Here is a 16,987-nt window from a genome sequence, read left to right on the forward strand (position 1 = left end):
CTGGAATGCATAGATCACAATATAGAGCGACAACGCCAGGGAGGAGTAATAGTGGAAGTTTCATGCACCTTGTACGTAGCACATAGTGTTCATATGATACAAACATTATGATGCAATTACATTTTTATATCTATTTTTTTTTGTTACCGTAAAACATCTGTCTCTGATTCATCTTGTTCCAAGTCTCTGCACATTGTGTACCATCTGTCTTATTTATTAGACGATTTTACTAATGATCTATGAATCCTGTAGTTCAACAACACTTATCATAGTAATGCAAATTACTCTCATTTTAGTTCACAACCTGCACTCAGCTTGTAATAAGCATAGTAGTTATGGAAAATAATTCATTTACCCATGAGCTGAAACTACTACTACTTCGCTGAAGGTCTATGGGGACGTTTTAAGCTTTGCAGGAGATGTTTATTTTGTGCATAAAGACAAAAAGTGCCTAAAATGTTCACAGCGTTGTACTTTTTTTCTCAAATGTTTTCAGTACATGTGTGGGTGTTTTCTGTATGAGAGGGAGAATGTGTGAATGGAGTGAGGTGCAAGTCTGTGCCCTTGACCCGCACGCTTGCTGCGGATAAATAAAAAAAAATGTCTGCCAAAACTCACACATATTCCTTGTGTTTCCCTACAGACCATCATGGAGCAGTTCAACCCATGTTTGCGGAACTTCGTCGCCATGGGGAAGAACTATGAGAAGGCCCTTGCTAGTGAGTACATTTTAGTTATGAATATTATTAATACGAATGAATCATTTTTGACTAAAAATGGACTTCAACTTCTTACTTTGTTTTAAATGTCTAGTTAAAAAATAAAAGATAAAGTCTTAGGAGAAAATGCGTGACTTATCTTAATATGTCAATACAAATGAACCATGCTTCATTTACTGCCTGTGGTTTGCATTTTGTAGAAAAGTTCTTATCTGATGCGTGCAAAGAGACACCTGCTGACAAAATCATGAGCCGTAACAAAAACCCTTATAGGAAAAAGCCATTTGCACTGGCTCTGCTGTATTCACTCGAAAACAACAAGCCTAAACTTTCCCTCTGCACGGCCCTCCACGGTTGAACTAATCCGGCTTTAAGCGATCCCCTCTTTGTCGGCACAACTCGGCCTCTCCCCCCGACACAAACAATAAGTAATCCAATGTCTGCTGTGGTGAGAGACAGGCTGGACAGGGCTAAATCTAAACCCACCCTGCAGGATTGTCTTGAAGAAGGAAGTAAGCAGCTCTGAGTGCCATCATGTATCCATATGGTGTACTTAGTGAATTGGCACAAGCTTTGAATAGTAATTTTTCATATGATGGCACAACATTTTAAAGAGAAGAAAGGTAGAGGAAAACTATAAGATAGGATCATATAGAATTGATGTAAATACAGTTGATTAATGTCTGTCCCCCTCCTATCCAAATGAATTTGCTCAGGTTTAATTTATACAGAACACTGAGGAACCATTCACATTTTTTATAATGTAAGAGCTCCTATTATTCACTCTAATTTGTATGTTGACAAAAAATAAACAAAAAATAAAATCGGCCTTTTGTGAGTCTTATCACTATCAAGAAAAAAAAGGTTTAATATGCGCTTTTGGTTTGAAAGTTTTCCAGACTAAGGAAAGATTGGTTCTCTGGGTGTGAGGGTATGAATCATTATAATACATAATAAAAATCCATAAAATCTGCAAAACAAGTCTCTCTATATCTCCTGAATTGTGTTATTACTACCCCTGACACTGTGAGTGGGTGGAATTGGCTTTAGGAAGTAATGGATCCCCTAATTAAGAGATGTATGGCCTCCCCAAAGCGCAGAGTGCCGGCTCAGTAGCTCGGCAATGTGCAATCTGTGGCCCCTCCCCTACAGATTGTGTGTCTGCCTCGCAATGAGAGATCTGATAATCCTCGCCGTCTGTCTCCGGGAGAACCCCCTCACCACCACATTTCATTACACACAGTGAAGGAGCTGAGGACTCATCTGATCTGCTTAGCCCACTCTCTGTTGTCTATGCCAGAGATGCAGGGATGTGTGAACATCCGCGACAAGAGGAGGCTAGAGATCACTTGTTTGAGAAGCCGGGTGGAAGGTATATTGTTCACAGGATAGCATCGAAAAGGCTGCTTTGAAGATAATGACAATATTGAACATATTACTGCAAAAATATCTGGTGAGAAAAGTAAAATAAACTTGCAGTGTAATGTTAATAAAGGCAAACTATATAACTTTTCTGATTGGGTCTCCCACCTGTTTGTCTCCCTGGAGATGTCATTGCCTTGCCTGGAATGTCCCACTGTATTGATTTTGCATTGCCTATCATCAGACATGCAGATGACTTCACCAGGCCGAGCTTGTGGAGAGGCGAGCCTACTCACAATAAGCATCAAATTTGCTATAAAAACATCTTGATTCAAAGCATAAAGTATACTTCATTGTGCATTCTCACATTGCAGCACATTTCTGATGGACTGAAAAATATCATCAGATTTTTATCTTCTGATTATTGTATATATATTTTATTCACATCACCACCCCTAACCTTATTTTATAGAGACAGGATAGCAGCAGGGCCAGGCCTGTTTGCCATAACAGATAAATCAGCTCTGCTCTGGAGACTGTGCGCTCTCCTCAGGTGTTTTCATCTGTGAGCAAAGAATATGCTCTTGTTTGGGTTGGCTCAGCTGTAATTGGGATTAGCATTAGCATACGTTCCTCAGCCCAGCAGCAGAGCTTGAGGCCCTCTAGACTGAGTGATTCCCTTAACACTGAGCCACATTGGTTTGCTAAAATTAACTTCAACTGCGCCCTATTGTTGAGGATGTGTCTCACCTGGCAGCTGTGGCCCTGGGTCGCATCTGTCCTTCAGACCAATAGTGGAGTTGGTCCAGAAGCAGCGGACATTATTCCCTGGAGAGGATGATTGACAGACAGGATGGCATATGAGTGGAAACAACAGGATAACGGCATGCTCTGCACGGCCTCCAATGGTCTCTACACCTGCACTAATAAAACAAGCAAGGGCCGGATATTGATTGCCCTCGTTATATGCCCTCTTTTTTTTCTGTTTTCCTGGAAAGCTCCACAGTATGTCATTCAACATATCTATCTTGCCTTTATTCAGTTACAGGTGTTTTTATTGCTCAGAAATGCAATGAACCCATGCATTGTTACTTTGTGCTGGGTTGTTTCTTCACAAATCTGACCTGATATACAAATGTAATGCCATATTGGGGGACATTATAGGCAGAGTAACATCTCCTTGGACTGAAGCATGTGGCAGACTGTTCAGCTGATGTTGAAAAGTGTTAAATGGGCTTATCATGATTTAGGAGTTTAGTATCAGAGGCATAAAGTGGCATTATTGCTTATCACAGTATTTTTTAATACAATACATCACTATTTAAAAGTTATAGTAAAAGAACAATTCAAGTCTGTCAACTGGAAAGAAAGCTGTAGGAGTGAAGACATTTCGCTGCTCATCCAAGCCGCTTCTTCAGTTCTAGTCAGATTGCTGGAGGACACTGCTTTATCTATCTGAAGGGAGGAGCTAACTACAGTGAAACTAACACACCTGTTGTTTAGAGTTTCTGTTTGTAGGCTTGGTCTAATTCCAAAGTTGTTATTGTGACTAGCCTATTCATGACTAGTCTTCAACACTAGAATTGTAAATGTCACAGAGGGACACAGAAATGACAGTCAAAGTCACTCTGTAGCGGTACCTAGCTGAATGAATTCCCGTAAATGCGAGTTTGAGATTGACCACTAAGCCCATGTTTTATCACCTCCTCTTCTGCTGTTACACAATAAGAGCCAGCCCTCAGGAGGAAGCCCGTCTGTGAAGTCCAGACGGCTGAGAAATAGTGATGTTCCTTAATCATCGGTCTCATCAAACCAAAGTGTAACCCCAGGGTTCCTCTGACAAATCCAGGGTGAGGAAATAAAATGGTCCGTGTTGGCTCGGCGCACAGGTCACAGTGTGTGGCTAACAGCGTGACTCGGCCTTTTCCTCGCTGGAATGAAAATGTGCTCAGAGGAATTGGACAGTAAATATTGAATGGAAAGCTGTACTTCCTAGTGACCTCCTCCAAAGTACAGGATTGTGTCCTAAAGTGTTATCTATCATGTATTTAAATAAACGCTGCCAAACAGGTAAATTATGGTAACTTAGCACCAATAATGGGCTTCATGCATGAATGTTATCTTGTAAATTATTATTCAGTGCCCTGTTGGGAAGTAATTCTACACCATGTACAGTAATTTAAGACCAGGGTGCCTTCACACTTGGATTGGGCCCAGTTTGACTCTTAATGTAGATATCTTTTGGTTTTGTTATTTTTTATGGTTTAAGATCAGTCTAAAAACCCACCTCTTCTCCCTGGCATTTGGTTCTAGGCAGGATATCTTGGTGTTTTATTGTTCTTTGCCTGTGTGTGTGCCATGTGTTGTATTTTATGTGTATCTGTTTTCTTTTTTGTTGTTTATGTGAAGCACTTTGGGCAGCGTAAGTTGTATTTTAAATGTGCTGTATAAATAATAGTCCTGGTCCAGGTTTTGTTTCAGGTTCGGTCTCAATTTAGTTCAATGTGGTGATTGTGTAAGTGTGAATGCTAACCAATATGAAATAAAAACTTAAATTAGACTAAACCTACCAATAATCAAAGCCTTAATCATAGTAAAAACAAAACTGAAGTAGTATAATATCCCAGACAAAACATGCACCTCCACTTGTACCAAGGCCTGTCTCGATAACACATTTTTAAGTGCGATATATTGTAGAAGTAAATATATTTGATACATGATAATATTGAAACCAATATTAGAAATGACAGAACACAACAGTTCCGTAGTTAGTTTGTATTTATAATGAGTCACAGACGTTTGCAATTCAACCTGCTGCAGCTCAAATCTCATCATAATGCAGGAAATTTACAAAAAATCTCCCAAAAACCATTCTTCCATTGCCATATATTGAAAGATAAGTCGATGTAGTATTCATCGTGACAGGCCTACGTGTACCTTAACCACAATGTGATAAGCAAAACCCACTGAACTAACATATTCACAGTTTATCTCATGCAAACAGCCACTCTCACAGTTCCGAACGAAATCCGCCCAAATATTGACTCAACAGCTTTTTATATAACACAGTGGTAAAAGGTACATCACCCTAATTTGTCCACGGTGCTATTGTTTTATTGTATGAGCACTGCAAAGGCTGAACATCATTTCTAGAGTACACATGTTTCAGTCCATATCACGTGTGTACATAAAAGACTCTAGTGTGATTATACCTGGATTATGAATAGAAAAATCAGTGTCATTTACCCATGGCAATCACCCTGATTATCTGTCAGAACATAATTTCCTCTGTGCAACTAAGCACGAAGAATGTTAGCAAGATAATTTTCCATACTGGCGTCAAGCATTAGCGACGTCTAATTTCTGATGGTAAAAAACAGTGTCGACCTGTCACTCCATCTGAACCTCTGGGAATAATGTTTGTTATACTGTTAACTTTGGGACTACTATCAGGGGAAGTGATATGCACAAAGGAGTCCTGTGTTTATTTTAATAGATTATTTTTCTACACCAAGGTTTAGTTTGTTTTCATACCTGACAGTTTTGACTGCTTACTAGCGGTCTTCCTCAGAGGCTGTCCGCTCAGCTGATTTAAACAGGTTTTGGCACTGTCTTTCTACCGGTGGAGGCAGGACTACAGCACCAGAGCTCCAGCAGTTCAATTTCTTCAGGACAGTATTCCAGGCGTGTGAGAGTAAAAAGGCCCCTTCGTCCCGGTTTGTAGTCCCGTGGGCATGTTTCCATATTTTGATTGCCTCTTTAATCCAGCGATGATGTTTGTCCCAGTGATGTTTATTCCATCCCAGTCCATAATGTGGTTCCCTCTTTTGCAGTGGTCAAAAATGGCTGCTGTTCTGCTTTGTGTTTTGTTGCTCGTGTGCACGTCTTTGCTGTTTGCTTCTCACATTCTGTCCTGTGTTCTTTTTTTCGTGTATTAAAAGCCCTCCCTGTTTCCTTGATGTATGTTTTATTGCGAGACATGCAGGGTATTTTGTACATAACAATACATTTGTGCTCCAGTTCTATTTTATCTTTTGGGTGGGTGAGTAGTTGCCTGAGTTTTCTGTACGGTTTTACTAGTGTATTTATATTGTGTTTTTTCATAACAAATTAACATTAGCATTGTTGCCAGGGCTGCACTTATGAGTCAAAAAACATGTGACCATCAAGTCTGCATTGTTCCTGTTTCAGTCTTCTCTGTAAGTTGGTAATTACAATGTGCACTGTGGCCAGAGGTTTAAACATATATCACAAATGACAAACACAAAAAAATTACTATATATATATTTGTTCAAAATCGTGCAGCTCTATTTGTTACACTTGTTATTGCAGGGTTATGTTTAAATCTAAAATAGGCAAGTGGAATCATTTGGTTGAGTTTGAAAATGGTTAAACTGTGCTAAAGTCTTTTTTGCTCTTCTTGCTCTTGTGGGGTGTTCCTGATGAGGTCAGTAATTATACAAAAAGGGGTTATATAATGCTCTTGATATCACAATGATTTTTCTCTCTGTCAAATCTTGTTTCCAATACCCCTTTTTGGCACATGCAGGCTGCTCCCATTACATCAGTGGGTCATAATTTATTTATTTTTACTGGTGTGCTTGTTTTTAATATGCCGCATTTATACTATGGTTGATTCTGTATGTGAGTTCCAACTTATAACCATTTCCTCGTTCTTCTGCTGTGTTTGTAGGTGTGACATTTGCTGCCAAAGGCTACTTCGACGCTCTGGTCCGAATGGGCGAGCTGGCCAGTGAGAGCCAAGGATCCAAAGATTTAGGTGAGGAATTGTTTGACTAATGAAGTCCAGTCTGCCTCTCGTCTGCCTCTGTCGCGCTCTCAGCCATAACGGGTCTTTTTACATTTGCACACACCTACATTACCCAACATGCACTAGCTCTCAGCGAAAGAGATCAGGAAAATAAGAAGCATTCAAAAACATGTGTGGGCTGATACAGCAGGTGTTTAATTAGAAAAATGCATCAAGAAAATATTTAAAAGTTGAAAGTCACAGAAGAGATTTGTGCACTTCTCAGCAAAGATGCAATTTTGTTGGACTGATATGGTTTTCACAAAAATTCTTTTACCATGGAATCATTCTTGTTATTATAGTTATCATATACTTAATATATATGTCTAAAATGGTTTCAAATTTTGATATTGGTACCATTATCTATTCTTTGTTGTTTGGGTTTTGTTTTTGTTTTTTAGCTAAGACCAATGTGAATCAATGTGAAAACTTTTCAAAACCCAAATGTATTATTCTATAGTGTGTTCTATATGAGATTTTTGGAGCAATTCATTTTAAAGTAGTTTGTGAACTAGCAGCTACTAAACTGATAAACTGGCCCATTATTCGTTTGAAGAAAGTCCCCCTTGCACAGACCGATGGGCCGATTTACCTGTCCTGATTTATAGTAGTCGATGGGATGTGTCTTTGTTGACCTGAAGCTTCAAGTTGAGTTTAGGTTTCCAAAGACCGACACACTGACACTGACAAAAGGACTCCTGGGATGTTTTTTTCAACAAGTAGCCCCCTTTTCCTCCCCTCCTCTCTCCCCTCTTCTCCCTCCTCCTCCCCTCCTCTCTCCTCCTCCCCCCTCTTCTTTTTCTATGAGGGTCCTCTTGACTTTTGACTTGTCTTCCTGGAAGTTAAAGTGACAAATATTTTTGGCCAAATATTTTTTTGCCCAAACATGTCTCAGGGTGACAACTGTGCACCTAAAAGGTAGAAAAACGGAATGAGCAACAACAGTGTGAGTTTTCACGAGAATGACAGTTGATGGGGGGAAAAGTACTTACTGTGAATGGTCAACTGTTTCACTTATTTTGGTATTTTTATTCCAAGAATATATCTTTGCAGTGTATTGGTGTGTTTTTTTTTTTTGTCTTTTTTTCCAACACCTTTCCTGTTTCCCCCAACCACACCTAATTTGACTGAACTTGAGTCCCAAGATGCTCTTTGTGGAAATATGTGGTCCAAGATGAATGAAGTGTAAATACTAGTATTTCAGCGTTTATTCAAGGTGCACAGGTATGTCACTTGTCTCCATGAATATGATATGATATTATTGCTTTGTCTGGAATGTTGAACAGAATGGCATTTAACATATTTAGTATATGTGGAACTTGAATAACATTTAATAACATTTCATGGAAACAATGAGGATGCAGATCCTCCATCAGAAAACTGCACTGAACTGATTTCTGCTTCCTCTACTACATTTGTTTCTATAGTATACATTATACACATGTAGTATACGCTCATGTAGTAAATATGAGGTGATTTTAAAAGCTTCGAGCCAGCTGGAACATCTGAACATTGAGTGGGTACTCAGTGACTCATGTGGCTAGTCAAAAGACGCATTGTTTGGATGCTACCATTAAAGACACAATGTGATGTTATGTAATGGCAGTGATGCAGTCAGAGATACTACTTCCTGTTGTTGAGTGTCACAGACGTACAGTTCCCATGGGTGATTTCATTTTCCAGACCCTTTCACCAGGGTCTCACCCCTTTAACCAGACGATTCCTGTTTGGGTGACTCGATAGCATATATCAATAGAATTTTAGATTTTTGATTTTAGTGTTGTCACAATACTAACATTTCAGTAGTAAAGAAAGAGCATGATACTTGCCATGTTTGAGTTGCATTGATGCATCAGTGCTATACACACACATCCAAGCTCCTTTACCATATCTTTATTATAATTTAGTACATTTAATATCATTTCCAACACAGAATAATGTTTTGGTTATGTTGAAACTACGTTACACCTGAGGGCTCTCTCTGATTGTTTTACTAAGCTGCAGTGATGGCTGTTGGCATTTGAGCTCCACCCAGAACAGTTATTCTATTGGAGTCACACACAAGCGGAAGAGGCTTTAGTATGTGCATGGCTCCATTTTACAGCTTAGCAATATTAAAAAGGCTACAGTACATTGTTAAACATTGTTATAATTACACTGGCAAGATATGTACAAGACATTAATCATATGCATTGTGATACATACAGCTAATTTTCACCTTGTCATATAGGAATGTTTGTGTTTATTACTTTTGAGCATAATTCCACAGGGACTCCTTAAGAGACAGGCAAATGGTCACTCATCCATAACTAGACTCTCCAGCTGTTCTGCATCTTCCTGCTCTCCCTCCACTTTCTTTTCTTATTATGCTTAAAACTGCACTATGCTGCTGTTTTCGTTTCCAATAAATCAACGCCATAATTCGCCCTGCAATCTGTTCCCACAAGACTGCAGTGCACTGTACGGACATGTTTTGTGCAATTATGAAGTAGCAAAGTAATAAACAACGAGTACATCCAGTTTCTAAATCGATTGCTATGAGTGTTGTGTTTTAATTCGGTTGTGTATATCTCTGCTTTAAGATAGACCAAGCCTCGCTCTCTCTCTCTCTCTCTCTCTCTCTCTCTCTCTGGTCTCCCCGCTGACTCCCACGCACTCCTCCCACATATCCTCTTTAGTTGGGCTAATCATCGCCTGTCACTGCACCACCCACCAGCACATGCATACACACATGTTACATACACACACCTGCTCCCCTACGTTCACTCCTCTATAGCCCTCTTTCCCCTTTCCCCTTCTCTCTCTCTTTCACTCTCCTCCTTTTCTTTCATCTGCCCTCATGAACTCCTCTGACATTTCTGCTGCTCCAAGCCTTCTAGGGAAATCCATGAAATCCAGACCTAGCATGCATACTTATGGATATTTACAACATTCTGAAGTGACTAGCTCCAGCTTTGTAGTGTTTATACTGATCTCAGTTACAAGGGGGGTTATTTATGACCAGGCCTAAAGCCAAAGAGGCACTTCACATCTTCAAGTGTTTATACATTTACCTTCTATAACCCTTCTTGTTTTTCCTAACAAGCCTTAATGGAAATCTTCAATACACTGTAACTTTTAGAGACATATAAAGCAAAATCCACTTTTAAGAACTTCTAAGCATGTTATAATGGTTTCTCCTAACTCGCTCGAAATTGGATTTTGATTAAGTCCTGCAACTTTATTGTCGGGTATTTCAAGGCTGTTTTTACTTACCCACTTACCCCCCTATACACGCCCACTGCTCAGTTTTTACTTTGTTTTTTGTTTTTTTAATCCATTGAACTAGCTACCCATAAGCAGGGGCAGTTTTTCTTCTTTTATCGTTATTGCTGTTTCGCCTGCATTCTAATGTTTTAGCCAAAACAAAAAATATTGTCGGTTCTGTTGTCACTTAGCAGGGGCCGCAGTTACTCATTTAGTAGTGTTTGTCCACTGATCTGAAGGTTGGCTGGTTCAAATCCCGCTCTGAACGTAAACATCATTGTCTGAGCGGTCAGATGCATTCATGCACAGGTTGGTGGTGCGATTCCAGCTCCCACAGATGAGACCCTTAACCCCTCTTGCCTCCAGGGTCTGTGTACACTGATGTGTGAATGTTTTTGTGAATGGGTGAGTGGTTCCTTAATGTAAAGCACTTTTGAGTTCCTTGAAGGTGGAAAAGCACTACATAAAAAAAAAAAAATTACCATTTTTACCATTTTACAAATTTACATTTACCATTGCTTGTACAGATTATACATGTATTTCTCTAGGTTTTTGGCTATTTTGTGTTTTAAATAATTTAACTAGCAGTTTGTGTGCAGAGTTTTAATCCCATAACAATTTATTTAGCAAACAAAACAACATGATTGTGTAATAAAAATGTCTAAAAGTGCATTCTCTTTCGTAGCTTGCACAAATCAGTCCATTACATTTGGTAACATGGCTTATTCCCCCATTTCAATAACGCTTACACATGACTCAGCAGTTCTGTGTCTCATGGGAAATTACAGGCATCAGAGTGGAGAAGGAAACATATTAAACAGTTTGAACCCGTGCAGTTCTGGGGCTGCTGCTGTTAGCTGGGGGGCACACATAGCACCTCTCAGGCCTCTCAGTAATTACCTGCATGGGAAGAAAGTTCACGCAGGGAAAATGAGACTTTAACCCCCACGTAGCGCAATTTAGCTTGATGATGAAAAGGTAAAGGTTCTGTTATGTAATTTTTGTGTTGGGCCAAGGAGTAAATCAAGGTGTCTTTACTTTGTTCCTCAAAAATCCATCCCTTGGAAAAGGATCATACTGACTAGTCCAAAACTGTTATAAAAGGTGGGCCATATATCGTCTACAATAACAAACTGAAATGATATGCAAAAGTATGCAAAATCAGAAAAAATGTTTGCGTTTTTAAAGTGTTTTTGATATTCTGTTAAATGTATTTAATTGTACAATCCATTCACACTAAAATGTAATATTTGAACTTCAATCAAGAGCTTTTGTGATTAGTTGCAAATATATGATCTGATTGACCATTAACAGTCCATAAAATTCAAAAATATATCAGTTTTTGTCAATATTGCCCACCACATAAACCATTATAGTAAAGTCTTATCTCACATCTGTGGCCATATAACTCACAACGTTAAGCTAGTGCTGTCCCATCAGTGCGTTCTCCCAAAATGAGCTGTTACAAGCTAATGGTGGTTGAAATGTTAACTCTAAACACATTGTAATTGATAGACCTCCCGCAAATTCTTGTACTGTACACATGCAGGCCTCTCTCTGGCTGTGGCCTCCCTCTCTCCTCCAGCACCTGTCCCTGTTTAAATGAGAGCAGAGGAGCTCTTTTCATAGCACTGTGCCACCATCCCAGGGGTCCGTGCCTTCCTCCTGCTCTATTTCTGAGAAGCGAGATGCATGATGGGAAGCCGGTGCCCTCCACACACTCCCCAGTTCTTTTGCACAGTTTGCCCTTCATTTGATGATTGTGTTGACATATGAGGCTTAAGGGTGAGGCTTATTTGTGTAGGAGATAGAGTAATGTTGTTTCACTGATTACAAAATTTGAATAGCAGTTTCTTGTGTTCTTTGCAGTTATTTCCTTAAATTGATGTGTTGTCAGTCACAGAAAGAAGTGGTTATAGACAAACTTTTTATAGGTTGTTGTGAGAACATACCCAGTGTCCCTGCTTTTAAATAAGGACATTAGAATTGATGTACTTCCTATTTGTACACCTTGCTGCTACTGTTTTCTATGATTTGTTATTATAATGTATGCAAATCAACATTTACACAAAGGGGTTTTGTTTGTTCTGATTATGTAAGCATGCCTTAATCATTCAAAAATCATTCAGTATTTGAATTTGAATTATTATATTTGATTAAAGATGTGATTATGTTGTTTATCTTTACTGTTTTTTTTTCAATTCGCTATGCTAATGCTATGCTTTTCAGACAAAGGTTTACATAATAGAATTTAAAAGGAAAAACATGTGCATGTATGTTTGTAATATTGGTCAAGGATTTCTTCTATAGATCCTGATTTGGATTTACTCACTGTCTCGGGGTAGATTGAGTCACATACAAACTTCCTCTTTGTTTTGTGGCTAAAATCTCTCAGAAGCTAAATTTTACAAAGCTCCAATTTTCTCACGTTCTCCACTGCTGGGTAATTTGAACTTTTCCGTGCTGTTTTGGGGTTGCAGAATTGGCTCTTAAACCTTTGCGAAGCAGCACATCCAAATGCCCCTGTCCTGCGTGTTCCTGGCCAAAATGGATGTGCGGTTGCTGTGTGCTAAGTGGTTGGATCAGGTAACAGCCAATGGTCTCAAGGTGTTTTCAGTCTCAGCCTCTCCTTGACTCATACCTCAACAGGTAGCTGCATGACTGCACCACTTTCCGTATTGTCTCCAGTGAAGTGAAAATGCCAAGTTAAAAGCGCTGTCGGCGAAGGCACATTGAAACCCAGGCTCCAATTCTGCACTGGTTAACAGCTCTACATATAACTCCCCGCTGGGTTGCTTAATGTTACTGCAGTACCAAGAGTTTTCTCCTCAATCGAATTCAGTCTGACTAATTTCCCTTAAAAAATGTGGTGCTCTTTCATGATAAGTTTGCATCATTCAAAATTTCATTTCTTATTTGTGAAAATGTGTACACCCACTCGTTCACCCACTCCACACAATAAATGACTAAACTAAATCTTCCTGACAGCCATGACAGCTTCCATTTTGATCTAATGTTTTGGGGTTTTGTCAAATTAATTACTTGTATATCTTTGGAAAGTGAAAGTTTGTGCTGAAATAATTAAAATAGGGGATGGATTTGATTTGTATTCTGACATGCAGAAAGTGCTAAAATAATTCAGAGTGAAACAAAGACGATTTGGTGATGTAGCCCAGTTTTCATGTCAGCCGCTTCAAAAGTTATGACAAATTGTCGCTCTCCTTTTGTGACAACAGTGAACGCCCCTTATACAAATATTCTTAATCTTTTTTTTTTTTTTTTTTCCATAGACTGTATAAAGAAGTGGACTAATTGAGTGTGATGTTTCCCATAGCGTTCAGCTCCAGTCAAATGAAGCTCATCAAGGCTAGAGCAGTTATAGCGGCAAATTTGGATCGGAAGTATTATAGCAACCAAAAAGCCAATCGAGAGCGAGTCTGCTGTAGGTGACACCCCTTAACACCCGCACCACTGGTTTAACAGGGAGCAGGCGCTTAGCAGCACTGTCAATCAAACCTGTTGCTATTGACCTCGGGGAAAGAAGGCGCCTGATTTGTCTGTCATTAATGTTCTTATGTTGAGTTACTGACACAATAGCAAAATAAAAATACCAGGGTGGTCAATATGAAGATTTTAAAGACAAAATAACGAGCATAACAGCAGCAGCTATGGAGAGAGGTGTGAATTTTCCAATGTAAAGTCACTTGGAGCCAGACAGCATGGAACCAGAAGTGCGCCCCTGGTCACTTCCTTTTTGGAACGTGCTGGCTAGCAGTTTAGCTCTGTACATTTATATTTACAGTCTGTTTTTTGTTTTTTTTCAACAAAACATTTTAAACATGTAATCATGACCGAGCATAGTCTAAAAAAATATAAAATTATATAAAAGATGCTGAAACTATTTGCACTTAATTTTATTTATTTCATTACTGTTTTTCATTAGTGTTTTTGTACCATTTCTGTGTAAATATACCTATCAGCAAATAGTTTGAGACCGCCAATGATTACATTTTTTTGTAAATCAGATTACTAACAGAAAAGCTTGTGGTGCTTAGTGACTGGCTTAAGTGACCAAACCATTTTCCCTCTGATAAAAACAGCTGACCTACAAAATGGTTAACTGTTAATCAGAGTTCCACATGCTCCAGCGTCTTTAGCAGAACAAAGTCCCCTTTCACAGATTTTGGCCTTATCATCAGCTTGTATGGATTAGGTTTGGACTTCCCCCCAACAAACATTAACTGACCCAGACCTTCTCAAAATAAATGTCTCTAGTTTACTTACAACTTCTCCTCTGGCCCACTTCTCAAGCTCGCCTCATTGCCCCATGTGTATCTGCTAAGAATGTATTATTGGCCTAAATGCGTGACACTATTGCTGGACAAACTGGAACAGATGCTGATGGTTTACAATTTTAGCAATACTGTAATCTCTGCAACTCATTTTCGACAAACTACAGACTATTTCATGGCTACAAAATATGCCCGATATGCTTTACTTTTCACTTTTATTGTTGCAGTTTAGTGCTGTAGCTGTCTCTAATCATGAAGTAGGACCGCACTGTGGTTAGTGTGGCTATAATGTTTGCCTGATGTTTTGGACAAACAGTCAGTGACATTTAAAGCAACATCATGTAAGCACTGTAGTGTTCTTGACATACAGGCACATCACCTGCATGATTTTTTTTGGCCTAAAAGTTACACAGTGGGGCTTTAATGTCACTTGTTTTACACAGTTTAGCAGGGGGAGGTATAATGATAAGTTATCCTTGCTTTGTCATTAACTGTTTTTAGATGTTTACATGCCACCGGGCTCTTAGCTATTATCTCCGTCTCACACCGCACTGTCCTATTATATCTGCCCACTTATTTGTGTTTCCCTTGAGCTCCAACACAGCAGGCCTCTAAACATTACCATCGCTCTTAGCAATAGCATACACACATAGGCTGCTGTCGTTCACGCACAAGTCTAACTTCTTTGTTGTCTCCAGGGAGGGCCAAAACCACTCATGTAACAATGGCTGACTGTCAAAACGATAATGCAAAATGAAGTACAAAATGTTAAGCAGTAAACCAACACTTTTATTTATCCCCTTCATCTTTGGTGCCCCTCGCTGCTCAACTTCTCCCATAGCAACGACCCCAACATTATTCTGCTTCCATGACAACCCGTAGTAAATCAGGCTTGACCTTCAGCTGTGATTCAGTGTCTCTGCATCCACCTCCGTACTCCTCTCCCTCTCTCTCAGCATGCACAAACTTCCACTTTTTTGAAACATTTCATTCTCAATCTACATTTGACCATTTTTCCCTTGTGTGATGCGTGGGCGTACCCTACCGTTGCTGTTATTATGCAGTCAGTAAACCCTTCCACAAGTTTGTCTCCATGGAGATGCTTGCTTGCGATTGCTTTTGCTGGAATGTTTCACAGTATGGCATTCAATTTATCAGTTTTTTGATTGAGGAAAAAAAAACATAAATTCTTACAAGCTACACAGATGTGACCTTTAACTCTTGTGTCACCTGAAAGATAGGTTTAATGCCATACTGTGGAACATTATACGCAATATCCTGGGAATACCTTCCAGGCTACACAGTTTTGACCTGTAACTTGATCTAGTTGTGTTAAATGAAAGTTTGAATGCCATACTGTGGAACATTATATGCAAAGACCTGGGCCTACCTTCCAACCAGAAACGTTACATAGTGTACGTTTGTTTTAGCTTTCTATTTTATTTCATGAATATATTTTGACATTTTCATATGACAGGAACAAATGTTGATTTTTTTTTTTTAAATAATAATTAAAGAGAGGAAATGTGTTTAATTCTTGATTACTCATAATGTGCAATGCTTGGTGGCTGAAATCGTAATGTAAACAGTTTTATGGTGCAATTTGAAAAAAAAAGAAAAAAAAAGAGCGAAGCTAGGCCTGTCACAGTAAGAAATTTTGAAGTGCAATATATTGATTCTTAAAGTATCACGATAAACGATAATATTGAAATGTATCTATCTCACTTTCACAATACGCTTAGAGCAGGATAATCGCAGTAAACCCTTTCTCAATCAATCAAGTCTATCATGTTATACATAATGTGGCCAGCAATGTATAAACAGTACAATGAAACACTGAAGTAGTTCGTTCTATCTATAATGTGTTATTTATACTAATTATAGGACCTTTTACTATGCGTGTCACAGTTACTACTATATCAGCTTATCGTTCAATATACTGTATGTTTGATGGAACAATCATTTTTGGGAGTCAGTATTCATCATAGGTACTTTATCTTCGTACTACCGGGGAACTTTTTGTTATTTTTCTGTTCAGTGATGAGATTTGAGCTGCAGTGGGTTGGATAAATAACTTCCATGACTCACTATAGATACAAATGAACAACTAAAGTGTTTCACTCTGCTTTTTACCTATACCAGTTTGTCTTTTTTTAACTATATCACACATTTAGAAATAGTTCTTTGGGGATAGTCCTGCTTTAGGGTTTTTGTGTCAGTGCCATAAATTAATTTCAGTTTCAGTATTATTGTTTATCATCTATATTTTCTTCAGTGATATACCGCACTTCAGTTTGTTATTGTGCCAGGCCAACCATGTACAACTCAAATGTCATGATATACCCCGAATCCCAAGAAAAAATTCTGAAGAAAAGGTAAACACGATAAATATTGAGCCTGAAGAAGTATTGTTCATGTTGCATATATTAAACGATGAGCCGACGTAGTTATTATAATTATCATGACAGGCCTAAGTGGATCAGTCATAGTTTGCTGGACACAGTTTACTTCCTGTATCCTCATAGTGTCTGCTCTGACTCAGGACTGCAGGGTGAGAG

At 38.9% G+C, this 16,987-nt stretch overlaps 1 protein-coding gene across 1 annotated transcript in view; it reads left to right on the forward strand.

Moving 5' to 3' along the window:
- Positions 1-16,987, forward strand: part of baiap2a (BAR/IMD domain containing adaptor protein 2a) — a 56,972-nt gene that overhangs the window by 15,320 nt on the left and 24,665 nt on the right. Inside the window, exons 2-3 of the mRNA XM_033970665.2 lie at positions 644-719; positions 6,775-6,861. Coding sequence (XP_033826556.1) covers positions 644-719; positions 6,775-6,861 — 163 coding nt within the window. The remainder of the gene's footprint in view (positions 1-643; positions 720-6,774; positions 6,862-16,987) is intronic.

This window comes from Periophthalmus magnuspinnatus, chromosome 8, assembly GCF_009829125.3.
Source record: "Periophthalmus magnuspinnatus isolate fPerMag1 chromosome 8, fPerMag1.2.pri, whole genome shotgun sequence".
Lineage (NCBI taxonomy): Eukaryota > Metazoa > Chordata > Actinopteri > Gobiiformes > Gobiidae > Periophthalmus > Periophthalmus magnuspinnatus.